Raw genomic sequence first — 26516 nt, 5'->3', positions numbered from 1 at the left:
CACTCCTTCCTCCAACGCCCTGCCGCCTCGCTGTACTATAGAGCCACTCCGTTCGTCCCTCTCTCCCCTCCCGCCTGCCTCCGCTCTGCCTTCCTGATCCGACTCATTTCTGGCACCGCGAGCAACCGCCGCGGCTGCGAAGCCGAGCGCCAGCGCAGGAGGAGGAGGAGGAGGAGGAGCTGGTGGAGGAGGAGAGGGCCCGGCGGCGAGAACTCGGAACCGGCCAAGGAGCGCTCGCGCGCGCGGCAGGCCGGCGGGAAGGTAAGCCGGCCGACTGCGCCCGCGGTTCCGCGGTGTGTTGTCGAAGTGAAGGATCCCGTTCGACGGACGGTGGCGGTTCTGAAGCGGCGGGCTTGATTCCGCCACTTTAACCGAGCCGTTTGCCTTCTCTGTGCAGGGCGGGATGGGGGATCGAACGCGCGCGCGGACCTGCCGCGCTACATCGCAACGAGCGTCATTTTTCTCCCATCTTTGACCATCGTCATCATCACCATCATTATCATTACCACCGCGCATGTCGCCATCCCAAAGGACCGTTCTGTAGATCAACAAAGGAGGAACTTGCTGTACAAAAAAAGGTTTGTGTGTGTCTTTGTATGCGTGTGTGCGTGCGCATGTGTGTGTGTGTGTGAGAGAGAGAGAGAGTAAAAGTGAGAGGCTTGATTTGGTCACCTCTTCTGCAGTCGGTGAGGGATCGAGCTTGACCGAGCGGACCCCGGCGCCATGGCTTCCAAACTGAACCCCAACGTCCTGTACGTGGCCGAGCCGAGCGAGTCGGCCCAGGCGGACGCCGAGAGGACGCCTCTTGTAAGTTGAGACTTGGATTTCAAGGGGCACTTTGAGAAAACTCAACGATTGCTTCCTCAAGAAGCGAGAAACGGTTCATATTGTAACACTTAATTTTGAATGACGCTTGCAGAGAGGTATTCACGGTGTTTCCAGTTTGGCTAGCGGATGTTTTTTCAAGTCTGTGCATGTATAGTAAATATTCGAGACAGTTCTCTATGATGCATGATGAAGGTTGAAATTGGCCTCCCGTAGCTCTACAAAAATGTTCTTCAAGCCTAATGAGAGACCACAGCGTGATATACTTCTTGAACTTTTATTTTCCCAAGTAAAGCAGAACAGATTTTCATTTTCTGGCATTTGACTGCAGAATAAAACGACAACAGTGTTATGGTTAAATACTAAGAACATGACATCGCATCGGCACATGATATAACAAATGAAAGGTGCCAATCGGGCTAATAACATGGTGCAGATGCTTTAGCCGCACTTGAAAACCCAAAATTAAATGTTGTTCATGCCGGGCTCAGACGTAGCGTGTGGCAGCCAGAGCCAAAATGGCAGCCCGTCATCTGCACTTTCTTGTGGTTACGCAGGCCGGGGACGCGGGAGACGAGTCGTCCGACAGCGACGGCGAGCAAGAGGAGACGTCGCACAAGCTCATCCGCAAAGTTTCCACGTCGGGCCAGATCCGGGCCAAGGTAGGCGCGTTTTGCATTGGCAATGCTTCCAAGTCATTCTTGCCACGGGAGGACGTTCGACTCGCTCCGTTGTCTGACGTGTGGCCAAGTTTCCTCCAGTTGAAATGATGTTAGTCTCACGGCAAGGTTTTTAGTGTAAAGCAGGACCCTAAACTCTTCTCATATGAATCGTTCATAAGAGAAGCGCCGTTCGATCGGCAACACTCAGGCCAGCTCGGTGTCATTGTGAAATCCAGATCATTATATATCGCCGCTATCAAGCGTTTTGACTGTAAATCATATTCAGATCTGAGCTATGGACTTCCGCTGCCCTGTTGCCATGGCGATAGCCTCTCATAATAATGACTGCGTCCAACGGGCGGACGGGATAACCTTCGGGGACGGACGGTGAGGCTGGACGTGCTGGAAAAATGAAAAATGCGAACCTTTGGCATGAAGTAAAGTTGGTGACCCAACGGCAAAAGAGGCTTAGATACGCAGGGGGGGAGCTACGGGGGAGCCAGGGGGGGCAAGACCACCCCTTGTCACTCTGCGGAGGGGAACATTTTGATATATGTGATTTTTCTCCCATTTTCACATGGGTGCAGTGACCTTTGACCCCTTGATACTCTGCCTCAAGTTATTATTATTGTTTTTTTTAATAACTAGGTTTAAAGAATAAATTGTTCTGAATGCTAACGGTAAATAATCTGTAAATTCTCAGTCAATCAAAATCATTATTTTCTCACTATAGCAAACAACATGGCAGAGAAGTCATTGTTGATCATACCATCCGCATTCACGGTTTCATGAAAAAATAAATGGGCACATATACCAATCTTGCGCATGCACTCATAATAATAATAATAATAATAATTAAAAAGCACCTTTTAGGATAGCGAATAATGAAGAGACCCCACGAGAAAATTTCCGGCTATGCCCCCGCAGATACACCTCGGCGATGTCACGTAAGCTCCATGAAGAGAGTCGCCATGTTTTGTTTGCGTTTCCTGCTCAGACGTGTGTCATACGCGTTGGTGATGTCACACAAACTCCACGAAGGGAGTCGCAATGTTTTGTTTGCGTTTCCCGTGAGGACGTGTGTCATAGCACGTCCTTGTCCTCGACCTCTTCCGCTGTGCCTCGTTATGTTGGCCGCCTGTTAGCTTACTCGTTAGTGTGCGCCACTTGTTGGGGATGTGCTAATTCCTCAACGCATCCTCGCGTCTGTCGGATTAACGGGCCCGCCTCACGCAACTACTTGCGATGCTCCTCACAGATGCGATCTTACCCCCCGCTCGGCTTTTTCGTGTTTCCACTCATCGTTCGATTGTTCAGTTCATCGGCTGAATCCTTTTACACCGGACAAGCCCCGCCCATCAGCGGCATAGACTCTTGGCACCGTATGTCAGGTCGTCACCGCGCTCACCTTGACGTGACCTTGCAGGCTCGCGCAGCCACCTTGACGTTTAGGATGGCTGAGTTTGATTCATACTTCTCGTGTCCAACGAAAACGTGCCCCCTCTGCTCCACAAGTTTTGGCTTACTTACGTAAGGTTTCACATTCTTTTGTTTTATTGGTTCTCATGTCGCATAGGTGTGCCTTGGGCCTTTATTCGTGTCCCACACGTGCAAACTGGCATGTCCCTTCATGATGGTGACGCATGATAATTACGATATCCCTTAAGTGGGCACGATACAACGTGCGTTTTGGTTGATGGACGTCAGCAACATTGAGTGGCGCTGTTTCGTTTTCCGCTGCCCTTCACCTACTTCAAACAAATGAATGACATGGTATGAAAAGCATCGACGCAGCTATTAGCATGACTCAAAGCAACGTTTTCCGACGGCTGGAGCTACCCACGGTTGAGGTACGCGAATGGAGTCAGTTCCAAACCCGATAGACGCCACAGACGTGCGCGTCGAAGCATTTTGGCTTCGGGCCAGATGAATGCGGAGATTCTGCTGGCAACAATGAGCTGGCATGTGGCATGTGGCATTTGTACCAAGACCAATCGCGACACGACAAAGCCCAAAGTCAATTTGAAACGCAAACGTGACCACCCAATTTTTACAACTGGTCACCAAAGAAACAACAACAACAAAAAAAAAAAACACAGGGCTGTCCATTTCTCAACAGCTTGCAATTCTAATGCACCCCTGATCAATGAATTGTACTACCAGTGGTATGAAAAAACAAAAAGCAAAAACAATACTATCGTCGAATGTGTTTCTGGGAAAATTAATCACCCCCACAAAAAAAAAAAAAACCCCCGCCAGGCCTCCATAGCTTCCTCTCGTGGATGATTTCCCGCTTGCCTCTTGCGCCCTTTCTCCGCCCTGCCCTCCTTCAGCTGGGGAACGACTCGTCTTCATCTATTTGGTTACGTTCTTTGCCCTCCGAGCGACACAGTTGTATAATTGCCTGGCGTCCGGCGGAGCTCAGAAGTGTCACACTTAACCGCTCTGAAATCTTAGTTGAAACAAAGTCCACTTTCCAGGAGCCATTAAGAATAACTGCTGTTATCGGCCATTTATTTTTATTTTTTGGAGGGTGGCGTTGAAAACTTCCCTGCTGCTACGAAAGCGCTATTTTTCCCAGCGATGTTTTGGCCCCATCGCATTTGTTCACTTTTATCCGCCTCTCGCTCGCCTTGCAGAGCGCCGCACCACTCGATGTGTGTGGGTGTCGACTGTAGCCAACATGAGGACGAGTTCTAGGTGCGCGTGTGGGTTGGCGAAAGAAGCGCACACGCCGTTGTGTGGGATTGCCGACGTTGTGCCCGAGTATCGTTTTGTGCGCGCGTTTTGATTTACGCCCTTGGCTGGATGCGATACCGTCGCGGCGCTAACGCCGGGGTCGACACCGAGAGGAAGGCGAGCCGCAGAGACGAAAGGCTGAAGCTGGGAATATGTTGTCGGAGTGGAAAGTACACCGCAAATCTCCTGGTGTTAATTCAACACCCCCCAGGGTGTTGAATTAACACCAGAACTTGTCGAGATGTGGCCACGAAGAACTAACACAAGAACTTGTCGAGATGCGGCCACAATAAATTGTGTTACAGTAACATTCAGGCAAGTGTTACATGTTCAACACTCAAAAGTATGTTACGGCAACAACATGTAGTGTTGACAGTGCAGTAATAATGACACAATTGAGTGTTTAATTAACACTAATGAGTGTTATAAAATAATTTTTTTCTTGAAAGTTGCGAATTCATTTCCAGTGCCCACACATGCAAAAATTCCAGCATTTTTCCTCACAGGAGGCAGTGGCAACACTAGACATGACATATTTGACAAGACCCCCAACACCTGGTCTGGATCGTGTAGCTGATTGGATGCATTGATCATCCGGTGGATCTTTGGACCACCATCAAAATCAGATGGCAGCAAAACAGAAAGAAGAATATGCACACAAAACAATTCACGTTCCATACTCAAGGCCATTTCCTGTCGGCCTAGATAGCCAAATGACAAAACACCAAAAGGTTGCACAATTCGGCACTCGGATAGCTAGTTAGTGACGCCTTGTCAACGAGATTGGAGAAAGAACGCTTGGCTTTTTGTATCATCTAATTTTAACATTTTACAAATACATTGTTTGTCTTCCGGTTGACAAATGACGCTCATTAGACTGAGGCCACCCGCAACTCATTGGATGGTTTGGGTGCGGTAGAGGGCTCCGACAAGTTCACACATACGCGGGATTCAGTATCCATCCATCCATACATCCATTTTCGGATCCGCTTATCCTCACGAGGGTCGCGGAGGGTGCTGGAGCCTATCCCAGCCCGTCTTTGGGCAGTAGGCGGAGGACACCCTGAACCGGTTGCCAGCCAATCACAGGGCACACACAGACGAACAACCATCCGCGCTCACACTCACGTGTAGGGACAATTTGGAGCGTTCAATCAGCCTGCCATGCATGTTTTTGGAATGCGGGAGGAAACCGGAGTACCCGGAGAAAACCCACGCAGTCCCGGCGGGATTCAGTAAGAACCATAATTCAAGCAGAGTGAAAAGCAAAGTTTGAATCAACATGCAGCTCATCACTCTTAAGATGCCGACATCTACTTGGACCAAAACATGTTCAACACCGCGTTAAATGAACCCGCTTGGCCGTGTGGCCCATGTGACATCACAAAAACTACAACGATGATTGGCCAAGTGGCCCATGCGACTGGTCAAGATGTCCACATGATATGGAATCGGAATTATCGGCTAATTAATGTGACCTGTTATCTCACTGGTGAACTTTGATGACATCAGGGGCGTGATTTCATTTCCAAATTCACACCAATCGGGGTTGAATCCAGGCGACAGCGCTTTTTCACAACGTATCAGTGTTACATGCTAGCACCGCATGATGTTACAGCAGCACCGGCAGTCCGTTTTGAACACCGTCCACAAACTTTTAGCACTGGTCGATTTGCAGTGTAGTGTTGCGATTTCAAGTGGAAGCAAGTAGCCGCTCGCTGTAAAGAGGAACCGAGGCAGGAACGTGCGGAGCAATAAAAGCGAATGCGGGAGGATGTCAAACAAAATGTTTCAGTGCAGCACCGCGCACGCCTCCATGCCGCTTTTGTGATTTCCGTGGACTCTTCCTGTCACCAGCCCGGGTTGTTCTGCCTTTCAGCCCCAGCGTGTTCCGCTCGCGCTCCTTTTTGTCCTCTTCTTGTCCTTCACATCCTTATCTTGTATCCTGTCTTGTCCCACCGCTGCTGCTGCAACATCCCTTTTTATTCACCTCTTGTTCTCTCCTTGCCTCGCCGAGCGTCACTCTCTCTCTCTCTCTCTCTCCTTTTTTTGTCTTTTCCCTCTCCGTCACGCCCTGTCCTTTCTCCTCCCACAAGGCCTCAGCCTGCAACAACCCCATTAACGAGAGCGCGCGTGTCGCGCGCCTGCGCCCGCATGAGACCAAAAATACAGCTAATGAGCTGATCTTCAGTGCCGGTGTCAAACTGGTGTCGCTCACTTTGAAATTGCGCTCGTGACACGGAAAGAGCAACGCCTCCCCGCACGTCGGCGCGCGGGTTGAACTGACGACGGGTGCTCTCAGTCAGTCGCTGTCGTGCGTTTGTGTGTTCACTAATGAGCCTCGGCCTAACACGTGCGCTTGTGTTTTTCGTAGCCATCCGAATGAGTGTGATCGATAACTGCCGGGCGTTTGTGTGTGCGTGCGTGCGCCGTTGTGGGCGCGCGCGTGGATCGATCACTCGCCATCTCCTCTTTGATAACTAATAGAGACTGACAGCACAACTTTGACCCGCGCTGTGTGTTCGTAATATGAGCTACAGCGCACAAAATGCCGTGAGAGAGTATTTGCACGCTTCTCAAATTCTTCTTTTTCTGCAGCGTGCCCACTTTAATGTTTAAGGTGATGAAAGAAATGTAAATGCTAGGCAAGGACGACCCAAGTAAATATAAAATACACATTTTTAAATTGTAATTAATATTAAGGGGGAAAGTGTTCAAAGCGACTGGTCACTGTGTAAAACAAAACAAAAAAAATATTAAATGTATTTGCAATGTTTCAAATGAATTCCACTCCACTTTTCCTTACCGACATCATCACACGACATGCAGCGAATATCATGACGTCAATCTCTAGCTGCCTTTCTTTTTCCTTTTACCCCTGCACATTTCATCCATCCATCCATTTCCCGAACCGCTCGATCCTCACTAGGGTCGCGGGGGGCGCTGGAGCCTATCCCAGCCGTCTCCGGGCAGTAGGCGGGGGACACCCCGAATCAGTTGCCAGCCAATCCCAGGGCACACAGAGACGAACAACCATCCACGCCCACACTCACACCTAGGGACAATTTAGAGCGTCCAATCAGCCTGCCATGCATGTTTTTGGAATGTGGGAGGAAACCGGAGCACCCGGAGAAAACCCACGCAGGCCCGGGGAGAACATGCAAACTCCACACAGGGAGGCCGGTGCTGGAACCGAACCCGGTACCTCCGCGCTGTGAAGCCGACGTGCTAACCACTGGACTACCGGGCCGCCTCCCTGCACATTTCTGTATTTTATATTTTTGTGTTTACCGCGTTTTGTTTTTTTTGTTTTTTTTCTGTGCGGATCGTCTTTTACAAATGAATGAGCCTGGCAAAAGCTGCAGCCCAACCACACTAAATCAAATTGTAACCCCGCTGAGTCAAACCGAAGCGAATTGTTCCACTGAAAATGTACCGCTCTTGAATCGAATCGTTTCATACCCCAGGTATCGTATTCATGTCTTTTATCGATAAAGCTCCCCTAGGAGACAGCAATGTTAGTCTTAAAACTTTTATAGGCAAATTATTATGTTCACAAGTGCAGGTTTCTTTATATGCTGTTTTGTACTTAAAACATGCTCTCTCTCCCACACACACACACACACACGCACACACACACACACGCACACACGTACACACACACACACACACACACACACACACACACACACACACACACACACACACACACACACACACACACACATTCTGTGGTCTGGGGTTCAATTCCGAGTTCTGGCCCTCCTGGGTGGAGTTTTCATGTTTTCCTCGTGCTTGTGTGGGTTTTCTTCGGGTGTTCTCCCAACATTCCCCAAAACATGTATGGCAGGTTAATGGGACACTCCAAATCTCAAAGTCAAGGCCCGGGGGCCAGATCTGGCCCGCCACGTTGTTTTATGTGGCCCGCAAAAGCAAATCAAGCATGTCAAGTTTTCCATGATGCTTGCTAAAGTCTGAGCCGAAATTTCAAATTGTCACATGTAATCCACAATAACAGTCATTATTCTTGACTTCTGATTTTAAAACTCGTTGTCCATCAATTTGTTGTGCGCTGTCTATGTGTAACATGTGGAGGTGATTAAATATTGATATGGCTTCCCAAAATTCATTACAGCTCTCCAAGGGAAACTGTAATTACAATGTGGCCCGCAACAAAATTTATTTTGACACCCCTGCTCCAAATTGTGCCTAAGTGTGATTGTGAGTGCAAATGGTTGTTTGTCTGTGTGTGCCCTGCGATTGGCTGCCAACTGGTTCAGGGTGGTACCCGCTTATTGCCCGACGGCTGGGATAGGCTCCAGCACCGCCCCTGCAAACTCGCGGGTAACGGATGAATGGATGGATATTATTTTTAAAGTCTCTCACTTGAAACTCTTGAGCGTCTTGGCTGTAAATTTGGCGAGTGGTCTGTTGGTTGAAATATTGCTGCTATAAAGGAATGTGAGTAATACAAGACATCTCCTTTCCTTTAGTAAAGGTTATTCCGGAGTTTGCTAAAGGGTGCATGGAGGCACCTTTCCAAAGCGCATTTCGAGTTCCGACGTACTTCCGGGTCATCTGGCTCAGTTAGGGAAGGAAAGTTGTGAAGCTACGAGCAGAATACAAAGAAGCCCAGTGAATCATCTTGCAGACAGGCTTTGGCGCAGCCCCCACACTCGTTTTCCTTTCAAGTGTGCAAGCTGGGTAACGAGGCCGCCGTGTGCACGAGTCTCAAAGCGCCTGCAGTCCGCCGCCCGGGCGACCACATCCTTCTAAAGCGAGGCCTCTGCTCATCAAATATTTGTAATGGGGCAGGTAGAGGCTTTTGACAGAACCTTTACTTGCATTTTCAGGGGTGTAGGCACCAAATTTACTTCACAGGGACCACAAGGTGCCCTCAACTCCAATTACCCACCGTGCATTTAATCCTGGGCCTGGCCAGACTGCGCAGAGATGAATTTTATCGGTGAAATGGCCGTGGTGAAAAGGCAGATTTCTTGACAGAGCCCGTTGGTGATAAAAGGGGCGGCCTTAGCGTGTGCTCCTTTCCGAGAATAACCCATTGGTCTCCTCCTCCTCCGAGGTGGGAGTGGGGGTTGCTTTTAGTAGCTAATGAACGCCGAGGCCTAATAAATCTGAATGAGGTCATGCCTGGTCTCGAGAAAATCTCCAAAAATGTCTCAAAATGATGTCGCGGCGTAAATGAACGTGGAATATAAATGGCAACGAAACGAGCTCTTCTTTATCGAGCGGGTCAGAGGTCAACTGATGGCTCAAATGGCCAAGAGGAAAAGGGATGAGCTGAAAAATTCTTCCTCTCATTTGGGGATGCTTATGAAAGATGTGGCCAGTTGTGGGAGAGCCACTGCGCGCGAATCGTGTCATGCCCGATCCCACCTCGACTGATGACTATTTGAAACCACCGCTAGCTATTCGCAAAATGTTCTTTGCATCCCAAATGATTCAGTAGCGTGCAGGTCTAAAATTTCCATGACGTCTGAGACAATGCGACCTATTTTGATGCGCTTGCTTGCTTTATTTATTTATTTATTTATTTGCAGCATTACAAACACAATTCATGTAGCAATCAACAACAACATGCTAATCACATCAGGACATTCGAGACAAGCGGCTGTCATCACTCTCCTTTTCCTGTGCGTGCGTGCGTGCGTGCGTGCGTTCGTGCATGTGTGAGGATTATCCAGCAGCGCACCAGAATCAGATTTGGTCCGTATGCTCCGACGAGCCCCCCCCGCCCCCCCACCCACCCGCTTCCATTCACCCTCCTCCCGTCACTAGCAGGAGATTAGGTGTCCTTTCATGCACAAACCCTTACAGGCAGAATCCCAAAAAGGGGATGATAGTCCAAAATGACATTAACGGTTAAAAACGTTCACTTGAGTTGCGTGTATGTGCGCGGGCGCGACCCGAGTAGACACTCATCCGTTTCTTTTCCTGTACAAGTCATGTGTGCTATGTGTGTTAGAGTGTCTATAAATAAATACACGGGGGTGCATGAGACAGGATGTGGTCGCCATGGTGCAAAGTCCTCCCACGCCTTGCTTTAACTGTGCCTCCGTGCTAGCGGTCAGAGCTACATGTTTGCGCATGACGCCCCGATGCGAGGGCGTGTCTATTTCAAGCCTCCCAAATATTTATTTTCTCTCTCTCTCTTTCTCTTTCTCTCTCTCGCTGCCCCCCAGCTGGGCAACGTGCACTTCGAGGTCCGGGCCTCGCGCGATGGCAAAAACATGAGCTAGCGTGTGTGAAAAGGTCACAAGGTGCCGGCGTGTGTGCCTGCATTTTGATGACTAAGCAGCTAGTGAACAAAATCGCCGGCAGCTATTTACGAGATTTGTACAAAAGCTTGTGGTGTCATCAGGCGTTTGATTTTCTTCTTTTGTTTGTTTGTGCTTTTTAGTCGTCCTTCTCAAGGATGTTGGAGTTGAATGGTCTTTTGTTTTTGTTTTTTTCCAGGAGTGGTTGATTTTGGGGGTCAAGGGAGAGTCCAGTCAATGCGGGCGTAGATCCGTCCAGACGTAGCTTTTTTTTTTTTTTCCGGTTTTGATTCAAGCCAACGTATCAGTTTGTGAATAATGCTTTGCCGGTGCCGCTGATCAAATCTGATGGTGATCTGAGTGACTGCACAACAACAATATTTTTGTAACAAATGACATGGAGACACTAATGAGTAGTGTTGGGGATTATGTGTTCCCAAAAAAAAAAAAAAAAATGTTGCAGTAATATATTACATTTAGGTGGCATTGAGTTATTTATGTTTTTTGTAATATTATTACAGTTGCTGAGTCCAGTAATATTGTTACATTGGCACAACACAAAACTAGATGCAAAAAAACAAAAACAAAAAAAAGACGAAGAGAAAGCAGCCCATTGACAACGTAGATTGTACAATCGAGATTTATTTAATTATTGGACCAAATATCAGTTCCAATATTTGTCTTTAAAAAAAAAATCTTGATAATCAAAGGCGGTGACGTAGTTAAAGATCCTCATTACAAGTTAACTTCATCCGGCTACTGTCATAAAGTCGACATTTTCCTTTTAACCCTTTCGGGGACAGCGGCTACTGCAGTGGACGGCGTAACGTGTGATCAGGTTACAGGGTACATGAAAGGGTTCAAATGTCAAACGCATGAATACATAAATCGCAGATGCTTTTTTTTTTTTTAAGTCACTTGAAAATAGTGAGAAACTCAAACGGTAATATCGTGAAGAAACGTTGCAAGTAACTGATAATATAAATTGTATTACATTGCAACATGTCAAAAAAATGTCATAATTTGAAGAGGCCCCTACAGAAATTCCATTTTGTCAATTTTTTTTTTAACCTTTTGTTTTTAATCGAGTAAAACTGGCCGAATAAAACAAAGGTAGGAACGTTGATTGATATGAAATGGCGGGATTGTTTTTGAGGAAGTGTAAGAGCGAGTCGCAGGCTTCAAGCTTGTTTAAAAAAAACAAAAAAACACAACGCCAAGGGCACGTGCATGTGCGTATGTACACACCGACGCACACGCACGCACGCAAACACACCAGAGGGGAGTGGTGCGTATGCGCGTGTGTGTGTGTGTGTGTGTGTGTGTGTGTGTGTGTGTGTGTGTGTGTGTGTGTGTGTGTGTGTGTGTGTGTGTGTGTGTTCAAATAGGAACAAGCCTATTTCCTTGTGGCTATAAATATATTACTCGTGGAACCTGTCGAACTGGCACCGATAGTAAACACACGCAGACGCTAAAATGGGGGGGGGCTTTGAGCACACCTGTGGGGGTGTTGCCAACTAACAAGGTGTGAGAGGCAGGAAGTGACCGCGTATTGTTTGAGGAGCCGCTAGCGTGGAAAGCGAGTTGCGGGCTGGTCCGGTCTGGGTGGGTCTGGCAGCAGCTCGAGAGCTGTGATGCCTTGCATGACCTTTTTCTGTTAGTTTCGTTTGTTACTTTTTCAATCAGTTGCTAAGTAACTTAAAAAAAAAAAATTAGTCCGCTGAGGTCCATGCCACGCATCGCCCGCCGATGCTGGCCGTCTGCCGAGCGAGGTGGTGCTGCGTGTCTCCCGCGTGGCTCGGCGAGGATGAGCAGCTGAGCCAAGAGGACCGACCGGAAGCCAATTTGGTTCAGAGCTTCTATTGGAGCCACTCTGCGGAAGAGGTCAGTGCGACCACGGAAAGGAACACATGCTTAATTTGGTTGTGTCGGGTGCAGGAATAGCAGCTCTGGTGGTTCTGATCGCTCACTTTGGACTTGCCCTTGTGCGCTCGTGCCGCTTTGGAACAAAGTCCAAGCAAGCCATAAAGGGGAATGCCGCAAGATAGCTTCCAGTGCTCAACTCAGCACTCCTTGACAACCTCGCAAGTGTCACTTTCTGAGTGGCGGTACTTTGGACCCCCCCCCCCCCCCCGACACACACACACACTTAACTAGCAGCCTCCATTATTTGCACACTGAGTCGACACGAGTGCCGGTGATGTGCAAAGAAAGCCCCCCCAGGAATCACATCCAAACATTGACGGCAGGGGCAGATTCCAGCCCGCGTTGTTGTTGTTGCTTCTGGAAACTGCTGTCGGTGTTTGTCGAGAGAGTTTGTCTAGTATGCTGAGACAGAAACCGCTTCTCAAGGCAAACAAGCAGAACATGTGCGTTGTCTTATATTTGCTTGCGCAGAAGAGCGTGAAAGAGGGAAACCTGTTGAAGCAGACGAGCTCCTTTCAAAGGTGGAAGCGCCGGTACTTCAAGCTCCGTGGAAGAACGCTCTACTATGCCAAGGACTGTAAGGTAACTGCCTCTGTCAGCCGACAAAAAAAAAAAAGCGGCCCCCGTTCAGAATTGCTGCCAAACTGTCGTCGTCGCTGCCCATTTTTGTCAACGTGTTGTCTTTTTTTAAAAAAAATTTTAGTCTCTTATTTTTGACGAAGTCGACTTGTCCGATGCCAGCGTGGCCGAAACCGGCACCAAGAACATCAACAACAGCTTCACGGTGAGTGTCACCTCAAATGATGCTGCCCGTGACTTCTCAGTGAGGCTGCGTTGCTAATGCCTCACCTTCCTCAGGTTATCACTCCTTTTCGCAAATTGATGCTGTGTGCTGAGAACAGGAAGGAAATGGAAGACTGGATCGGGGCCCTCAGGTCTGTCCAGAAGTGGGAAATCTACGAGGTGAGTGTTTTTTGGTGGTTGGGCGAGGGGGCGGGGGGCATTTGGACGGACCCTTCGCGCACGCTTTCTTCCTCACGTTCTCCATAAAGCAACGTCCTTTCAAGGCAAGCATGCGGCTGAACGTTTGTGACGGCTTCCTTCTCCGCGCAGGCCAGCCAGTTCAACGTGGAGCATTTTTCGGGAATGCACAACTGGTACGCCTGCTCGCACGCCCGGCCCACCTTCTGCAATGTTTGCAGGGAGGCCCTGCCGGGCGTCACCTCCCACGGCCTTTCCTGCGAAGGTACGCTCCCACGCGCACGCACGTTTTCCAGGAGACGTGAGCACCACTTTTGACTTGCCGTCTTGCCAAAGTCTGCAAGTTTAAGGCCCACAAGCGCTGTGCCGTCCGCTCCACCAACAACTGCAAGTGGACCACGCTGGTCTCGATCGGCAACGACATCATTGAAGATGAGGACGGGGTGTGTGTTGTTTTTTTTTGGTGGGGGGGGGGGGACTCTGCTACCTTATACCGGCGTGATATCCTGACACTGTGGTGGGCTTTTTTCCCAGGTGTCCATGCCCCACCAGTGGCTGGAAGGCAACCTGCCCGTCAGCGCCAAGTGCGTGGTGTGCGACAAGAACTGCGGCAGCGTGCGGCGGCTGCAGGACTGGCGCTGCCTCTGGTGCAAGGCGATTGTAAGAGCGACTCGCGGTTCCATCAACTCTCGCTTTGCTCGCTGTAAAATCCAAAACGATGACGGGGGGGGATCAAAGGAATGCCGATTAGAATGAGAGAAGATACGAGATGATGTCAACTCCATCCCACGCTTGGACTTCAAAAGGCACGCGTCGGTGTTTTGGTCCGATGAGACAGCGTTCCTCGCGCACGCAAAAACACACGCACGCGCACTAAAACCACTGGTATTTGTAAAGGTTAGCGAAGTGTCATCGGTTGCATTTCACATTTGCGCTGGAACACGGAATTACTCTGGAGACTGCTTATTTTCCTGACGTGTGTGTATTTGTGTTTGGAAACACATCAGGTCCACAGTAGCTGTAAAGAACAAATGGGCAAAGTCTGCCCCCTGGGTCAGTGCAGAGTGTCCATCATTCCTCCCACTGCACTTAACAGCATCGACTCTGATGGTGAGAGCCCCCCGCCAGACCCCACCCCACCCGCACACAATGTCTTACCGGCCTGTGACCCTCAACGTTTCTTTTCTTCGTATATCAACTTGCTGCTCGTTAGGCTTCTGGAAGGCCACGTCTGCGTCCTGTTCCAGTCCCCTCCTTGTTCTCGTCAACTCCAAAAGCGGGGACAACCAGGGTGTCAAGTTCCTGCGCAAGTTCAAGCAGCTCCTCAACCCGGCTCAAGTCTTTGATCTGATGAACGGCGGTCCGGAACTCGGGTAGGGGTTCTCGCTCTGCTGTCCGTGCTCAACGTTAACATTTTGCACCACGGGTGTTTCCCTCACCGTGCCTTGTTTTGTGTTCCAGCCTGCGCCTCTTCCAGAAGTTTGTGACGTTCCGAATCTTGGTGTGCGGGGGCGACGGCAGTGTGGGCTGGGTGCTTTCGGAGCTGGACAAACTCAACCTCCACAAGCAGGTGAGAGCCGAGAAGGAACCACGGTGGGAAGCGAGGGCGTGATGTCACAACATCATCAGCACGGTCTGTTTTGTCGTTCGACGAGCTTTTGGTTTGAAAGAAAGTATCTCCTATGCTATATTAGCAAGGTAGAGCGACACTCATATAATTGTCAAGTAGTCACGTATAGGACCCGACACTAAATGTGTTTTCACACCTGCACTGTTTGGCCAACTTGATGAATATGAAAATGCCAACACGTTTCCTGTTTGATTTTTTTTTTTTTAAATGCGCTTCATACATTTGCGTGTTCTGAGAGAGTGCGACCAGTGCGCAATTGCACACACGTACTTCTTAGCGTGAATATTTCTATTCCCTTTTTGCATGCCCTCATTAGGGGTGTTCACACGGCACACATTTGCACCGACGTATTTTGTTACGATATTTCTTACACCGGAGCAAATTTTGTGGAGCGTTCACACGTAAAAAGCTGCTGACTAAAGCGAAGCGTGTTTACCCCGGTGCAGCCGCACTTGCGTTCACACGGCACTTTCTTCGGCCGTGCAATACGATAGTATTAATACGGAAATAAAACAAAGAGCTGTCGTGTTGGTTCTTTTTAAAACATACACTTTATTCATTTGTTTAACTCAAGCAACTACAGGCACGTCCTTCTCCTTCTCGGTCTCCGCGCCTTCTGCTCGAGAGGCGTTCAATGACCGCCCCCGAAAACGTAAATCAACGATGACTTCAATGACACTCAGAAAAGCAAACATAATGCACCAAACAAAAAATCAAAAGAGGAAATCACAAAATAAATTCAATGGGGAGGGGGGGGGGGGGTTGTTAACACACAACAGAGGAACAAACTACACAAACAACTCCGAGACAGTCCAGTCTCCTGCAAAAGGAAAGATGACGGAAGTACAACAGAGCACGAAAGCAACGCATTCTACCCGTACGTAATCAACTCTTCTCATGCGTAGCGAGTCTACCCCTGTTGCGTTCACACGTCCCATTTTACATCGGTGCTGCCCTGCAAACGAGCATTTGCTCCGAAGCAAATTTTTAAACCACCTCCTCGAGCAGGGTTAAGCCGTTTTCAGGGGCTACACCGGTGTAACTTTGCACGTGTGAACGCTCTACGGTGGCAGCACCGTAGAGTGTGAACACGCCGTGTGAACACCCCTATTAACTGATTAACCTTTTCACACACCAAGAAAAAGATAACCTGTAACCTGATAACTTGATGGGCTGTCACTGAAAAGGTTCATTTTGTTGTACCGTTGATGTCATTCAAACAAGCCCGCTTGTATTTTGCCCCATTAGGAAGCTCTCCAAATCCCAACAGCTCATGATGGCATCTGGTTGTAGTCGTGGTGCCAAGTCAGCCGCAGGGCCTACCAGCCCACAAAAGCTCATAAGCTGCTGTTTTCCGACAGCCACACATTCTTGTTGCGGTGCTTCGTCCTTGATACGGGGCAATGTCAGCCGTCTCTCGGGGCTCCCTTCAGTTCTGGCCCCTTGGGAGGCAAGCCTGGCGCTTGCCTCCCCTGTCAACTAGATGCCCCTGAGACGCCAGCCTTTCTCCCCACCTTTTACTGGTTCACTTCCCTGTGCGTGCGCACCTTTGGAGTGAAAAAGTAATTGTTGCTGTCGCATTGACGTCGCACCTCATCTCATCTCATCGGCACTTTGGATGAGTGTCCGACCGGAAAGACTGATTAAATTTCGGCTCAACTTTCACACCTGTGATGTGTCCATTTACCGGGAATGCGCTGTGAGATCATGTATGACGCAGGTTTTGCTCACACACGCTTGTGTCAACGTTCCGGGCATATGTTCATACTGTGGTGTGACATCCCCCTCTGTCGCTCTTCCGCCTGGGCAGTGCCAGCTGGGAGTGCTGCCGCTGGGCACCGGGAACGACCTGGCCCGAGTTTTGGGCTGGGGGGGCCTCTGCGATGACGACGCTCAGCTGCTGCAGATCTTAGAGAAGCTGGAGAGGGCCACCACCAAAATGCTCGACCGGTAAGCAACACTGATCTCAAAAAGCAACTTCCGGTCACAAACTGGACTTATTTTTTTCATCCTTCCATTGAATGCAATCTTGAAGCCATCCTTCCTCCTATTTTTGACCTGTGTGTGTGTGTGTGTGTGTGTGTGTGTGTGTGTGTGTGTGTGTGTGTGTGTGTGTGTGTGTGTGTGTGTGTGTGTGTGTGTGCGTGCGTGCGTGCGTGCGGTCAGATGGAGCGTGATGACCTACGAGGTTCCGCCCACCTCAAAACGCACACGATCGACGAAAGAAGAGGACACCCTCGATTCTCCTCTGCAGGTGATTGAATCTGATGTTGATCAGCAGCATCGCCATCATCCTGAGTATCATCTCAGGAACATCTTTTGCTTTTCTTTGCTTTTTCTTTTCTCCAGGTTCATATCACTCAATATGCCGATTCTGTGGCGTCCCACCTGGCCAAGATCCTGGATTCAGATCGACACAGTGATGTCATTTCCTCCGCAAAGTATGCGTCCAATGCATCATCCTGCGTCTACTGTGTCACATGACCACCAACACCCCCCCCCCCCCCATCCCGCCTCTCTCGACAGGTTCCTGTGTGGGACGGTGAATGAGTTTGTGGCGGAGGTGGGCAAGGCCTACGAGAGAGCCACGGAGAACAAGGAGGAAGCGGATGCTATGGCAAAGAAGGTTCATGTTATGCAATGACTTTTATAACAGCCACACAAGTGTGTGTGTGTGCATGTGTGTGTGTGTGTTGTGTTCAAAACTCAGCCGTGATGCCACTCCTGTCACAAGTAGGTAAAAAGTCAACGAGAAGCTTTAGAATTTTTTGCACATTCATCAAGAGGTCCTCATCCAAACATGCCTCGATGGAGCTGGTTTTGTGTATTGGGAGATAAAAAGAACGTTTCTCCAAACTGTTCCCCCCAAAAAGCACAGTGGGCGACTGGTTAGAAACGTCGGCCTCACAGTGCAGAGGTTCTGGGTTCGATTCCGGCTCGGGCCTCCCTGTGTGGAGTTTGCATGTTCTCCCCGTGTGCCTGCGTGGGTTTTCTTCGGGTACTCCGGTTTCCTCCCACATTCCAAAAACATGCGCGGCAGGCTGATTGAACACTCCAAATTGTCCCTAGGCGTGATCGTGAGCGCGAATAGTTGTTCGTCTGTGTATGCGATTGGCTGGCAACCTGATCAGGGTGTGCCTTGCCTACTGCCCGAAGACAGCTGGGATAGGCTCCAGCACGCCCGCAGCGCTTGTGAGGATTAAGCGGATTAGAAAATGGACGTTTCCCCAAAATTGGAAGCTGAAAAGATAAAGTGAAGACTAATTTTCCTCTGTTCTCCCAGTGTGCTTTGTTGAATGAGAAACTGGATTCCCTGGTAAAAGCCTTAAGTGAAGAAGCTGAAGCTCAGGTAATAGAAGGAGCAACTCCAAGCGCTGCCTTTTGTCAAGGGCAAAAAAAACCAAACAATTTCCTGATTTTTTTTTCCAGGTTGTTCCAGCGGGTTCCCAGGCCAGCCCGGATGGTGATGGCTCAGGCCCCGAAAAAGATGCAAACAACGTAAGCTCAGATGCTCAAACTTACCGCTCGAAGGAGCAGCTGATGCTGCGGGCCAACAGTCTGAAAAAGGCACTGAGGCAGATCATTGAACAGGCTGAGAAAGGTGAAAGAGGAGCGTGGTTTGTTTGGGGTCTCGGGGGCGGGGAAGGGGCGGCCCGCTCACTCGCGTCTTTTGTTTTTTTTGCAGTGGTGGATGAGCAGAACCGACACACTCAGGTCCACAGGATGTGGTCGTCTTCTTCCATCAAGCGGGAAAACAGCGAGGAACTCAAGGATGCGGACATGCGTACGTGCAAAGCCAAATCTTTTTGTCCACTAATGACCGTCTTGTGATTGGCGGCGCTGGCCTTTTAGACAGTTGGAGTCCCACCTGTCGCTTCCCACATGTGATGCTCTCATGAGCATGTTTGTTTCCGTTGGAAGAAACAGTTGAGCCCCACCCGCATGACAAATTACCACTGAGAAGTTTTTTAAACAAGCCTGCCTCCTAATTTGAGTGCTTCCCAAGAAAAAAAATCACCATGTATATAAAATGGGACCTGCTGAAGAGGAGACCGAGGGAAGAGACTTGACCTGAAACAAACAGGAACTGAGAGAGGCCGCAGAAGAGGCCCGGAAAAGTGTTTCCAATCAAGTCAATGATGAATAATCAATGAGTCACGTGCGGGGTTTTTTTTCTCTTACCCAAGCTTCCTCCTCTGTCCAGGCATCAGAGGTCTCAGTCCGTCTTCGCCCATCGTCCTGGAGAAACCGGCGAGCCTCCACACAGTCAACTTCAACGAGGACTCAGTGTAAGCGCTCATCCACTCGTGATCCGCCCGCCGCCGCCGCCGCCGCCGCCGCGCTCGTTTTTTCTCCTCACGGTAGCATCGCCCCGTTTGCGCGCAGGCAATGCTGGGAGAAATGCGTCATGAACAATTACTTCGGCATCGGCCTGGACGCCAAGATCTCGCTGGAGTTCAACAACAAGCGCGATGAGCATCCGAAAAAGTGCAGGTAAGCAAAGAAGCCGTTTCGCATCCCTCTGTTATCATGTTACAGGGTGCATGAAAGGGTAAATTAGTTTAGCTTCCAAAAAGTTAAAATGTTAGATTATTAAAACGTCGTTTAGTTGTGTTTTTGTGCTTATTTTTTATTTTTTTGGAGCTGTATGTAGAGCAAGTCACTAAAGGCATAATTTGTAATAAATTAATGTTAGAAAAAGACATTGCAGCAGGTTTTTTTCTATAAAAAAATCAATTTAGCTTTGCTTCTAGACAAGAACAAGTTTGCAATGAAACATAATGCGAAGTTAAGAAGTGAAAGCTGCTGATTCGGTGGAAAAAAAAAGCAATTGTTGATTCATTATTTTTATTGCGTTCATGAAAAGCCTTGCTTCAGTTCCCCGGGATTCACCTGTGGGGATCGGAAAAAAATTGCTCCGCAAGGTTAGAAAATTGCTCCCCGAATGAGGCCATTGATTTGCGAGTCTGCCCCGCGTAGAAAATCATACTAATAATAATTTCGAGCCGTGCCAGAAATGGGACATTGGAAGCAAAATTGTTTGCACAGAAACGGTTACGGTCCATTCCCTTTTTCAAGCAGGAAATGCGGATTGTGTTCATTTGTTTGTTTGTTTTTTTAATTATTCGATGGGGGCAAAATAACATCAGCAACCCACAGCGCAATAGGAAAAAAATCGTCGTCGTAAAGACTCCACACAAATGCTCGCCGATGATGAAAGTATTTGTTGATTGATGTCCCGCAGCAGTCGTACGAAGAACATGATGTGGTACGGAGTTCTGGGGACCAAAGAGCTGGTCCAGAAGACCTACAAAAACTTGGAACAGAGGGTCCAGCTGGAGGTATGCCATTTCCAGGACGATTCTTAGCTTTACAAGAAAGCCAAAATTCTGGTTCTGTTTCACACACACACAATCTTCTCCGTTTAGTGCGACGGCGTTGCCGTTCCGCTACCAATCCTCCAGGGCCTGGCGGTGCTCAACATTCCCAGCTACGCGGGTGGCATCAACTTCTGGGGGGGCACCAAGGAGGACAACGTGAGCGCCTCTGGGAGTCGGACGATCGAAAACGGAAGGGCCGTCCGTCTTTGTTCACCCTTTGGCTTTTTTGTCTACTCATATCGCAGAACTTCGGCGCCCCGTCTTTTGACGACAAGAAACTGGAAGTGGTGGCCGTGTTTGGCAGCATGCAGATGGCGATGTCCCGAGTCATCAACTTGCAGCACCATCGGATTGCGCAGGTGACACGCACACACGCCGCAATTTCAGTACCAGCCAATTCCAGACCAAGTCTGAAAAGACGTTTAAAAACGTCTTTGGGAGTGAATGAGTTAAGACGGACCTTTTTAGGTTTGCCTTTGTTGATTTTTGCTGACGTCGTCTTATTTTGCGCTCAGTGCCGCCAGGTGAAGATCACCATTTTGGGGGAGGAGGGCGTCCCCGTGCAAGTGGACGGCGAGGCCTGGATCCAGCCACCGGGCATCGTCAAGATACTACACAAGAATCGAGCGCAGATGCTCACGAGAGACAGGGTAGGTTGAGACGACACATGTTGATGGTGCCGGGGTTTTTTTTGGGGGGTGGGGGTGAAAGCTCTCGGGTTAGGACGATTGCAATTTCTGAGTTCTCCTCACCTAACTGAGGTCATCTCTGTCCCAGCCGAACCACCCCCTCACATGTCCTTTTGAAATATCCTCACGGTCTATTGCTGTCCGTCGGCGCCCCGCCTCCCACACCCCAACCGGCGTGTGGCCAGGCGTTCGAGAGCACGCTCAAGTCGTGGGAGGATAAATTAAAAGTCGACAGCGACCGTGCCAACAGACCCCGCCTCAACTCGCAGCAGTCCATGGAGTACCTGACGGAGGAGGAGTGCGCCCAGGTGCAGCAGCTGGGCATCGTGGCCGACACGCTCATCAGCAAGTCAGTCAACCGCCCTTCCGCCCCCCCACCCGCGGGGAGATTAGCGGTCTCGTCTCATGACACCCAGTGGGAAAAAAAATAATCTTCATCCGCTGTCGTTCTTCGTCCCCCGCAGGATCCGCGAGACCGCCAAGACCCACAAGCTGGTGGAGCAGGAGCTGGCGCACGCCGTCAACGCCAGCGCCATGGTGCTGACTGAGGCCAAGCTGTCCAGCCCCGAGGTAGAAGTGCCAGGCGGAGGCAGATGGGTCCAGACGGGGTCGACAGATGGCCCCCGTTGGACCCACGCAATGCACGCTTGTACATGAGATCTGCTGCGACGCCGTCGGGTGGCAAGCCTTAACCGTCCTGCGCTCATTCCGAGTCACATCGCGGTGCGCCGTGTGCATTTCGTACCATATTCGAATGCACACGGGTGTCATGGCTGTAAATGTTTCCGTTTTTGAGAACTAAAACAAATTATTACTTTTTTTTTTTTTTTTTTTTTTGCAGTTTCTGAGTCGCAGTACAGCCGTGGAAATCGTCAACAGCAGCAAAGTTCTGCAAGCGGAGACGACAATGCTTCTGGATGGACAACATCTGGTAAGCTTCTCTGGCCGCACGCCGCCGCCACCTTTCGCCATCCGGTCACTGACGCGCCCCGCGTCTCCGTCTGCTCCTCCTCAGTCCGATTCCCCAGAGGAGGCGGAGCTGCGCTTAACCCTGAACAGCCTGAGCGCAGAGCTCCACAAGCTGGTCGACATCCACTGGATCTGTCCGCTGATGCACTGCGCCGAGGGGGTAAAAAAAGGGCCGCGGCACATTTTGGCGCGGGTGCGCGGGCGCTCTGATGACACGGATGATCGCGTGTTCGTGCAGGAGTCGGCGCGTCCCAGCGGTAAAAGCAGCATCAAGCTGAAGATCATGCCCAAGGCCAAGAGGGAGAAGGAGAAGCTCTACAAGCAGAAGTCCAACAGCTCACTCTCAGGTTGGAACGGCCGACGCAAGACACCCAAACTCATCTGTCAGGCAAATTGGGGAAGCCTCAAAGCGCTGCCGATATTCAGTTGACAGCAATTGCTGCAGTCGCTGAAGTTGGACTGCTTTGAGCATGTTAATTTGCGTCTCTCTAGTGGCCGGGTGAGTTACAACGTGCGGCTACATCACAAGCTGCTTTGAGAGGCCATGGTTTTATCGGCCGCTCCCTTTGGAATGTCAGCCTGTGGGCATCTGATGTCAATTTCAATATGACATCAAAATCCAATACTCAATATCAAATTGGGGTTACGTGCCCACCGGGGACCCAACAAAATGGCTACGAGCGCTTTGTGCCATCTACAATGGTATTCAAAACAAAGTGGCGGACTGTATGCAGGACTTTTTTTTTCTAAATATCTCCCCATCAGACCCAATCAAAGCGTAGCGTGACTGTGTTTGTAAGGGCATACATGATAGATGGGCCAAACATTGCAGATGTGCTGTTTTCTGCTATGTTTTAGCCCGCATGTTTATATACCGTTCCCACAATCTGAGGCAATCATTATGGAATCACCAGTCTCGGAGGATGCTCATTCCGTTTACTTTTGTAGGGGTTGAGGGGTGCAAAAATGATTTCAAATGGCAACTTTCTGCCTTTAAGTCTTTCATTCCACAAGACGTACTTGTACGTCTTTTTAAAATTAGGCCCTGGCTACCAAGGACGTACTTATACGTCTACGTTTTTTTTTTTTGTGTTATAGAGAGGAGGAGGGTCTGATGCAATCTGTGAATGAGAATAATCCATTTGCATTGTAAAACATGTAAAAAAGCGACCAGTAGGTGGCAGTGTTGCATCATGTGCTTGAAATGCATGCTTTTACAAAAAGCTGTTTTTCTCCGTTTTTTTTTTTTGCCCAGGAATCAGCATTTTCATGAAACTTAGTCATTTTGTAAGAAGAAAGGAAAAAGATAGAAACATTTTTTTCTTTTTTCTGCTGAAAGAAGAGAGTCCAACCTTTATTTTGGTAGGCTCCATGTTGATATAGCATTCGAACCAAATATTCTGTGGGCCTTGCAAGATCAGTCAAAATCCAGTAAAACGCTGGGATTGCTCCAGTGAAAATGGCTGGGATTGAATGAGTCAAGAAACTCTCAAACAGCGGTGTCAAACTCATTTTTGTCGTGGGCCACTTTGGGGTTACGTCTTCCCTCGGAGGGCCATTACGGCAGTGAAACTAGATAAATGTTTATATATTATTACCTGTACACAACAAATTGATGGATTACCAGTTTGGAGATCAGTCAAATCAACTATAATAGTTTGTTCAATTATTGTTTGACTGAGCGTTAACAGGATAACAAAAATTGCAAGTTGACGCACATGATTTGCTTTCGCGGGCCACATCAAATGATGTGGTGGGTCGGATCTGGCCCCCGGGGCCTTGAGTTTGACACCTGTGCTCTAAAAGAAGTGAAGTAGAACAAAATGTGGTAGTCACTAACAGTTACAAAAAAAAATGTTCATTTGTTGCACCACCTCTGGCTTTTCGAACAGCTGGCAGTCTCACAGACCATGGACTCGATGAGTGATAAAAAGTGCTCACCATCACATCTAACTTCGACTTTCTCGCATTGCTATTGCCAGATCATCTTTCCAGGTTGGAGCCTTGTCATAGGCTATTTTCTTCCAACTTCCAAAGATTTTCAATTGGATTGCGATCTGGATTATTTGCAGGTCGAGTCAAAGCACCTGTGGCTAAAGCCAGACTGTGGCCCGGGTTTTTACTTTCTGGACTGCCTCGGAGCAGTACGCTCACGTCGTTTGTACTCCCTCCAAAATTTTTAGACACAGCTGACATTTGCCACATTGCGTGATGATTCCCCTTCTTGACAAAGTTTGACAAGCCTCTCCTTTGTTTCAGTCGATGTCTCTCGTGTTGGAGCCACGATGCATGCCGGTCCACCTGTTGCAGCAGATCTCCAAGGTGTGATCACGCCTGTTGACTCGGACTAACTAGCAGCTCGCACCTGATGTGGGTGTTAGATTGAGTGATTCCAGTTTTTCTTCCCTCTGCTTTGGCGTGAAAAAAATGTCACTGTTACTAAGGTCATGTTCCTGTTCTTGTGTGCATTTCCAGCAGGTGGCAGTGGAGGGCTTTCCCTCCAGCGTGCACACTCGCTACCAATTTGATCAAGTTAAGACATGTATTTAAGGATTTACCAAGACCCATGTCGGCATCCGAGTATTCTAATACAATTTGGGGGTGAATGCTGATCGCATCCCACGAACGTAGACACAAACAAAAGTCTGGACAAAAATATTTATTGAATACAAAAGAATCGCACTGACAAAGTATAAACAAGAAATCACTTGTCAAAACGAACCAGGAGAAGTGATACATTAATAAAAAGTGCTTGCAAAGATAAAAAATAGAAAATCCGAGATTGTGCACGAAATGACTCGAGTTCAGTTCCTCAAAACAAAAACATGAGTGAAATCAAAGACAAAATAACAAATACTTACAAGGCGAGAGACAAGAGAGCAAAAAAGATCGAGCGGCCCAGAGCACAGGTGTCAAAGTCAAGGCATGGGGGGCCAGACCTGGCCCGCCACGTCATTTTATGTGGCCCGCGAAATCAAATGAAACATGTCAACTTCCATGACGCTTGCTAAAATGTAAGATAAGATAAGATATCCTTTATTTGTCCCGCAATGGGGAAATTACAATCAGAATTCAGAAAGGAAAAACGCTGGGTAGGGAGAGGGAAAAAGAAAACCACGCTCGAACTATCCTCTTCCGAGGATAATTTAAGTCGAGGATAAAAAAAGACCCTAGCACATAAAATAAGCATATGACAGTTACAACAAGTCATAAGACATAACATGTAATAAGGGGGAGGATGAATGGGAAGGGGGGGGGGGGGGGTGTAACCGCGACGCAGCCGTAATGACCAGCCGCACGGTCCACCGTTGCGCTCCGCATTATCGAACCACGTCACGGGGGAAAAAGACCCAAATGTGGACCCAAATTTAAGATTCTCACATGTAATAAATAAGAGAGACATTGTAAGCATTTTGTTGTTGCTAAACACCTCATTACAGTAACTTCAACAATAGTTGAATAAAGGGTTATTCTTGACTTCTTGATAGGATTTCAGTCATAATGGCCCTCCAAGGGAAATGGTAACTAAAATGTGGCCCGCGACGAAAATGGGTTTGACACCCCCTGGTCTCGAGATAACACTTTAGCAAGAGCGGCAACATGGTCAATAATCCGACGCCGACTTGGCGCTTGGGAAATCCTTAAAAACATGACTTAACATGATGTTCAAATTGGCAGCAGGTGTGCACGCTGGAGGAAAAGCCCTCCACTGCCACCTTCTGAAGATACACAAGAACAGCAACATGACAACTAACACCTGATTTCTCTGTTTCGTTTTGCGTTTCTTAAAGCCAAAAAGTTTCCATTTTAAAAAGACCTTAGTTTTGCGTTCCTGTCTGCGACCTGCTTTATTTCTACAAATTGAAACACCTCAATTAACATCCTCTAAGAGTTGTGATTCCATTTTTTTTTCTTTGCCAGTGGTTTGTGGGATACATTTTTGGTTGTGCAGGAGCGAGCATCCATTTGGAGGTTCTAATTGTTTGTCGTCACTCTGCTTTAGGAACATCGGACGTCAAATGCGCAACTCCTGAAGCAGAATCTTCGGGCAACTGATGATCTTTTCCGGCCTCTCACCTTGACCGCCGCGGGTGGCGAGACACCTTCCTTCCTCCCGCCCGCCGACGCCCGCTGGCCTGACCGAGAGCCACCGATGAGTGATGAGCACTCCGTCTTGCGTTTCCCTGCTGTACATTTGATTTCGAAAGGGTGTGTTAGTCTCGTGGTATCGAAAGCCTACAACGAATGTCTTCTTTTTTTTTTTTGTCAGAAACAAAGTGTTTCTGTCGTTTGCATGCCGAGTGCAGCCATCTTTGTCCGGACCCGCTGAGAACGGAAGCGCCCTCAGATTCTAGTAAAGACTTTTGGGCACGACTTCCATGACAACCGGAAAATCGTACATGTTGCGGGTGAAGAGAATAAGAAAAAGAAAAAAA

General features: G+C 48.8%; 1 protein-coding gene across 2 annotated transcripts; it reads left to right on the top strand.

Annotated features, from left to right (window-relative positions):
* The first annotated feature begins 398 nt into the window (after window positions 1–398).
* Window positions 399–26278, top strand: LOC147208912 (diacylglycerol kinase delta). Of its 2 annotated transcripts, XM_086101859.1 has the most exons (32): window positions 400–578; window positions 684–807; window positions 1383–1487; window positions 12902–13012; window positions 13134–13214; window positions 13289–13393; window positions 13544–13676; window positions 13748–13854; window positions 13946–14071; window positions 14419–14521; window positions 14625–14784; window positions 14873–14981; window positions 16852–16991; window positions 17208–17295; window positions 17391–17482; window positions 17568–17667; window positions 18325–18390; window positions 18471–18642; window positions 18727–18825; window positions 19246–19330; window positions 19428–19535; window positions 20287–20383; window positions 20471–20578; window positions 20668–20781; window positions 20938–21072; window positions 21297–21460; window positions 21576–21681; window positions 21953–22042; window positions 22127–22240; window positions 22319–22427; window positions 24340–24402; window positions 26084–26278. In XM_086101859.1, exons 2-32 carry the CDS (start codon window positions 724–726, stop codon window positions 26134–26136), a joined length of 3327 nt encoding a protein of 1108 aa, XP_085957985.1. In that variant the 5' UTR covers window positions 400–578; window positions 684–723; the 3' UTR covers window positions 26137–26278. The 2 variants fall into 2 exon arrangements, with proteins under 2 accessions (XP_085957994.1, XP_085957985.1); XM_086101868.1 differs by lacking the exon at window positions 24340–24402 and having other exon boundaries at window positions 399–578.
* Window positions 26279–26516: the final 238 nt, after the last annotated feature.

This window comes from Hippocampus guttulatus, chromosome 2, assembly GCF_054856545.1.
Source record: "Hippocampus guttulatus isolate MCC_2025c chromosome 2, RoL_Hgut_1.0, whole genome shotgun sequence".
In the NCBI taxonomy this organism is placed as follows: Eukaryota; Metazoa; Chordata; class Actinopteri; order Syngnathiformes; family Syngnathidae; genus Hippocampus; species Hippocampus guttulatus.
Note: the sequence above shows the minus strand (reverse complement) of the source record. Positions and strands in the feature narration are given on the sequence as shown.

Bases quoted from the DNA above. Each gene is read 5' to 3' on its own strand.
- LOC147208912 (XM_086101859.1), top strand. From the start codon at position 724: ATGGCTTCCAAACTGAACCCCAACGTCCTGTACGTGGCCGAGCCGAGC. The intron at 808-1,382 runs GTAAGTTGAGAC...GTGGTTACGCAG, and splicing joins ACGCCGAGAGGACGCCTCTT to GCCGGGGACGCGGGAGACGA. The intron at 14,785-14,872 runs GTAGGGGTTCTC...TTTGTGTTCCAG, and splicing joins AACGGCGGTCCGGAACTCGG to CCTGCGCCTCTTCCAGAAGT.